General features: G+C 33.3%; 1 protein-coding gene across 1 annotated transcript in view; it reads left to right on the forward strand.

Annotated features, from left to right (window-relative positions):
- Nucleotides 1–6,000, forward strand: part of NOVA1 (NOVA alternative splicing regulator 1) — a 142,023-nt gene that overhangs the window by 133,461 nt on the left and 2,562 nt on the right. Inside the window, exon 5 of the mRNA XM_060004737.1 lies at nt 5,423–6,000. This exon is cut by the window's right edge and continues 2,562 nt beyond it. Within this exon, the coding sequence (XP_059860720.1) occupies nt 5,423–6,000 (578 nt within the window). The remainder of the gene's footprint in view (nt 1–5,422) is intronic.

Raw genomic sequence — 6,000 nt, forward strand, 5'->3', positions numbered from 1 at the left:
AGTAAACTGTCAGTATTTCTTTTGGATAGGCAAATACTACATGATATAACAAGAACTTATTTTCAAGGATACTGTTTTGTCGATTACAGGTTATTGAAATCCAATTCTAAGTGGCTTAACCAAAACAAAAAAAAAAGAGGGGGGGAAATTATATTGATTCTGTGCTGGCTTTATACATGGTTAGATTCAGATGCCAAAATGGTATCAGAAACGTCTCTCTCTCCATTTCTGAAGTCTCCTTTTATCTAAGTCAACTTAAAATTATTTTCAGTCAGCTTCTTCCTCTTTCCATATAGTGACAAGATAGCACTAGTAATATCAAGCTTGTGTTCTGCTAGATTAAACACAGTTACTTCCATCCCAACAATTTCACAGATTCTTAAGGCTAACTCTTATTGGACCATCCTGTGTCATGTGCTCAGTCCCAAATCAGTACCTGCTACGAGTGTGGAAAGTGTGATATGCAGGCTTCTTAGGTCATGTGTCCAGTTCCAGAGGTATTGGAAGGTGGTCAGCCTTACCTAAAGTACATGGCACTCAGAATGAGAGAGGGTTATTTCCTGAAGGAAAACTGAAGTCTCTTGTTGTAAGGAAGATCGACGTCAGCTGACTGAATGAATGAAATAGCAGGTATCCACAATTGATAGGAATTGCTTTGAAAATGTAAAGCAGTACATATATAGTGTATAACATGGCAGCCCTAAATAAAATAGCTCATACTATTAATTGAGCTATCTTAAATTATACTGGAACTTGTTTTGCATTTATTTTAAAGTATCGCTTTATGAAATAGTTCAATAATTTTCCTGCCATGATAATGAAGAAATACGATGCCTACAGACACTGTCATTCTTTTTTAAACCATAATGAATTGGGGTTCTTATTTGGCAAAGGAGTAAATGTGTTTTTCTTAATGCTTATTTTTTTTTCTTAATGCTTATTTTTAATCAGAAACGTATCAATATTAAAGCCTACCTATTTGGTATTTTTAACTCTTTCCATGGGATTCCCATAGAGGTTCTTTTGTGGTTGCAAATAGAGAAACAGCCACTTCATTACTTTTTTTTCTGAAAAGTTGATGCTAGTAAAATTAGTATAATTATACTGTTAATCTTACTTCATGTTTCTTTGATATAACAATTATAAGTCTAGGAATAAGTAAAATTCTTTAAAAATAATATCATTATTTAAGCAGATCATCACTACTAAAATGGACTTAGGTTTGAACAGGAACTCTCAGCACAGAGCAACCTCATTGGGAATGTCTGACAGTAAAGGATAGGCTACTGATAGTACAAAAATGAAACATGATCATCTCTCAAAGATTTTCTTATCCCTTTTTCTTCCAGTTAAGCTTTCTGTCTCCTTTGTACCCTTTATATATTTCTGTACCCACACTTTTAAGACTTGAATGCACTGACACATTGACACATCTGTTTTCTATAACTGATCTGGAAGTTCCTTAAAGACAGAAACAGTGCCACATGTATCCTTTATTTCTAGCTCCCAACACAGGGCCTGGGCCACTCAATAAGCATTTCATAGAAGATTGGGTGGATTGTAGCAACTGTAGCAACTGTAGATCATAGTTCTGAAGGGAAAACTGATTTGTAACTGTCAGGAATATATCTGATTTAGCTGATACATGTTACACCAAATAATTGTATGCTATTTAAGGTCCAGTTTTTCTTCAGAAATAAGAATATTATGTTAAGTCAGTGTGTTAACAGACTTCACCAATGAAAATGAAGTCACCGGTACAATTAAAATTTGCTATTTGTCATTTCAGTGGGGATGCAAACACAGATTTTCCTTTTTTAAAGAATAAATTTATTATTTATTTATGTCTGCGTTGGGTCTTCGTTGCTGCACGCAGACTTTCTCTGGTTGCGGCGAGCGGGGGCTACTCTTCGTTGCAGCGCGTGGGCTTCTCATTGTGGTGGCTTCTCTTGTTGCGGAGCACAGGCTCTAGGCACACGGGCTTCAGTAGTTGTGGCTCGCGGCCTCTAGAGTGCAGGCTCAGTAGTTGCGCACGGGCTTAGTTGCTCCGCGGCATGTGGGATCTTCCCGGACTAGGGCTTGAACCCGTGTCCGCTGCATTGGCAGGCGGATTTTTAACCACTGCGCCACCAGGGAAGTCCTGGAGATTTTCCTTTAGGTAAATGCTGTATTCCTATATCTAAGAAGTAAGCCAATAGGTTATCTCACATAATTCTCCACACTCGTTTCCTCCAACCCCCACCCAATCAGTGTTCAGTTGCCCACCATCTCCAAGCTTCCACACCTGCTTTTTGGCTCTGATCTGATGCATAGAGTGGAAATAGAACATTACTCTCTCTGAGATATTATACAAATGAATTAATTTTTCTTTTTGTCTCAACTTGTTTTCAGAGGGTCTCTTTCCTCTCTGTGTCCGTATTAGATTAATATTAAATGTGCAAATAAATATGGATTTTTTTTTAAACTTTTCAGAGAAAAAAGTGTAATTCTAAGAGGTTTTCATGTCCTTGTGTCAGAAATAAAAGTTGGGTAACTTTCAGTGGCTAGGCTACTAAGTATATTTATTAAACTTGGAATTTAATAACTTACATTTACATTTTCTTTAATTTTCTAATTTCTAAGATTATTCATTGTAAGCAGAATTATTCCTGTCTAAAGTTGATAAATGCTACATATTACAAATATTAATATGTAATCACTAATGTCTTCTGTTAAATCATAACACACCTTTATTTATTTCTATGTGGACAAATGTCAGTTATACCAACAAAATTTGGAGGCTACATCAGTATTTGGTAAAACAACAAATACAAATATGTCTGACAGTACTTCATATAAGATTATTTCAAATAGTTAAAACTAAAATCCAGAAAATGTGCTTACTACATAAGGACATCTTTAATATAAAGATAGATGATGTGTGTAATTCTTTAATTGGCAAAGATACATATTTTTTTGAAGATGTTTACTTTTATGAAAAGTTCACATACTATTTCTGAAATATATGTTATTTCAGAATTTTTGAATATTTAAAAGAAAGAAAAATGATTAAAGGGAAAAATTTAAAAAGGAAGGACAAGGTAATGTGCTTGTGTAAGTAATATAAGTACTGTGCACATATTTGCAAGTTCTTTTGGAAGGATAAACGAGTCCTAGAGTTAAAAGAAAAGGTTATAGGTGCAATAAATATAGTATGAGACTGGTATGCAGTGTAGTAGAAATTAACATCATCTTCACGTACCTTATACAAGCTTAAGGTGATTTTAGAGTGTATGTTATAAAATTATATATTTCATTACTTTTTATTGACAGTCTATAGGATAGTTCCCATAATTAACCTCTCATGTGCTATTCTCTTCGTGGGTTATAATCATACAGGCAATCATTACATTGAGCAAAACAGGAGTGATATTAAAATTTAAAGTAATTTAAGAACAGCTCTTTCAAAAGTCTTGGTTGATTAATATATTTTTCTTCATAAAAAAATTACGTTGAAACACCTCAATTTGTCAGTATATAAATGTTTTCAACAATATTGTTTCGCAAAAATGTTTCTCATTTTGAAAAGAAATATTCACAAAATATAATTATATTTAACATTTGGATTTTTAAATCCTTAAAAGTAAATTTTCTTAATATTTTATGTGCACAGGATAAAATGTAAGGATGATTCTAATCTTATAATTGGTGTAAGATGTAATCATGGTTTAACTTTCTAATTATATCACTTTAACATATTTCAGCATTTCAGACAAATAATTTTCTACCAAAAAGTCTGTGAACAAAATTAACAAATTAACATTTAAAAAAAATTATTTCTCAGTCTACTTCTTGAAACTGAATGCACTTAATCAGGGGAATATGAGGGATATATTTGACATTCTGAAGAAATGTCTCTAGAAAATTTAGATTTTTTTCAAAAAAAATGAAATGATTATATAGACAAATTGTAATGAAACAAATTTCTACTGTGACTATAAATTATATGTGTGGTAAGAAAAGTTGTGTGCTATGTGTGTGTATGTGTTTAATACATGTAAATATATTTATGAGGTAGCCCAGTCTAGCATTTGAATTTATACTTTCACTGCTTGCTACCTTCCTAAAAATGCATGGCTCTATTTTTTAAAAAATATCTTTATCCAGATCTGTGTTTTAAAGATAACATGACAATACTTGCTAAAAATTAACAAATGAGATATCTCATAGATGATCTCAACTAAATTTCTGCTCAAATTTCAACAGATATTTCAGCCTGCCCGTTTAAATGTTTGGGACAAGGAAAGCAGTTCCTTCAGTGCTTTGTCAGTGACAGAACATTCACAATTTTTTATCTACCTGATGAGTCATAAAACAGTGTCATATGTATCTTTGTGCTACCAAAACATAACTTTAAATGTTAATATCTGTATTATAATTTTAAGGATTATAAAAGTAACATACTGATTTTATACCTCTTTATAGTAGTATTTGATTATGATTAAATAAATAAAAATATGCTGGGTTTTGTAGCTGGATGTTTCAGAACAAATTAGCTAAAATGCCTATACTTCATACAGTCACATTGAATCGTTGTAAGTATTCATGTGACTACAGTAAGTTTTCAGTAACCTTTAACAGTATGGTTGTAAGCTCTGTTTTTAAAAATGTAGCTATTACTGCCAAAAAGAGAATGATCTACCGAATCAAAATAGTCATTTTACAAATTTAGATAGAACATCCATGTAATATCATTCTCAAATAGCGCCTAACCTACCTGAAAGCAATTGAAAATTTTTATATTATTTAGAGATACTTGTTACTTTTATAAAGTTATAGGTTGGTGTCAGTTTAGTTGAAAAACTAAAATACTACTACTAATAAATATATCGACCTCCATTTCTGAAAATATTAGTCATAAATTAAGGTATTGAACAACACAAAAATTACTAGGTGATAAGGAACATGAAATTAATGTTTTAAAGGGACTCAAGAACTTTCCTACTTTTTATCTTTACTAACTTTGCTTTATAATCCTCCACTCTTTGTTTTTATATGTTTTAGAGCAGAGATATTCTTACAGCTAAGTAGGTGAAGGATCATCAACAGCATTTTGATTTTGGAGCCATATAAAAATGTTATCATTGATGCATATGATTTCCTCTTTTTTATAACTTCCGCAAAATTCACAGAGTCAAGGAAAATTTTTGTTCAATAATTTAAAACTGAAAATTGCCTTTTCCTTTGAAAATTCTAATTTTACAAGATAAATGTATTAAAATGTGATAAATGTCCCTTTAGAAATTGTGATATTTATATCTTTCATAAATTATGTTTAAACTAATATTCAACTTACTATTTTACTTCTTCTAGGATAGCAAAGTAATATAATGTATGTGCGCAAAACAGAAGTATTATTTATACGTATTTTTTTTAATTACAGGTAAAGATTATAGTTCCCAACAGCACAGCAGGTCTGATAATAGGGAAGGGAGGTGCTACTGTGAAGGCTATAATGGAGCAGTCAGGGGCTTGGGTGCAGCTTTCCCAGAAACCTGATGGGATCAACCTGCAAGAGAGGGTTGTCACTGTGAGTGGAGAACCTGAACAAAACCGAAAAGCTGTTGAACTTATCATCCAGAAGATACAAGAGGATCCACAGAGTGGCAGCTGTCTCAATATCAGTTATGCCAATGTTACAGGTCCAGTGGCAAATTCCAATCCAACGGGATCTCCTTATGCAAACACTGCTGAAGTTCTACCAACCGCTGCAGCAGCCGCAGGGCTATTAGGACATGCTAACCTTGCTGGCGTTGCAGCCTTTCCAGCAGTTTTATCTGGCTTCACAGGCAATGACCTGGTGGCCATCACCTCTGCACTTAATACATTAGCCAGCTATGGATACAATCTCAACACATTAGGTTTAGGTCTCAGTCAAGCAGCAGCAACAGGGGCTTTGGCTGCAGCAGCTGCCAGTGCCAATCCAGCGGCAGCAGCAGCCAATTTGTTGGCCACCTATGC

Source organism: Delphinus delphis, chromosome 2, assembly GCF_949987515.2.
Source record: "Delphinus delphis chromosome 2, mDelDel1.2, whole genome shotgun sequence".
In the NCBI taxonomy this organism is placed as follows: domain Eukaryota; kingdom Metazoa; phylum Chordata; class Mammalia; order Artiodactyla; family Delphinidae; genus Delphinus; species Delphinus delphis.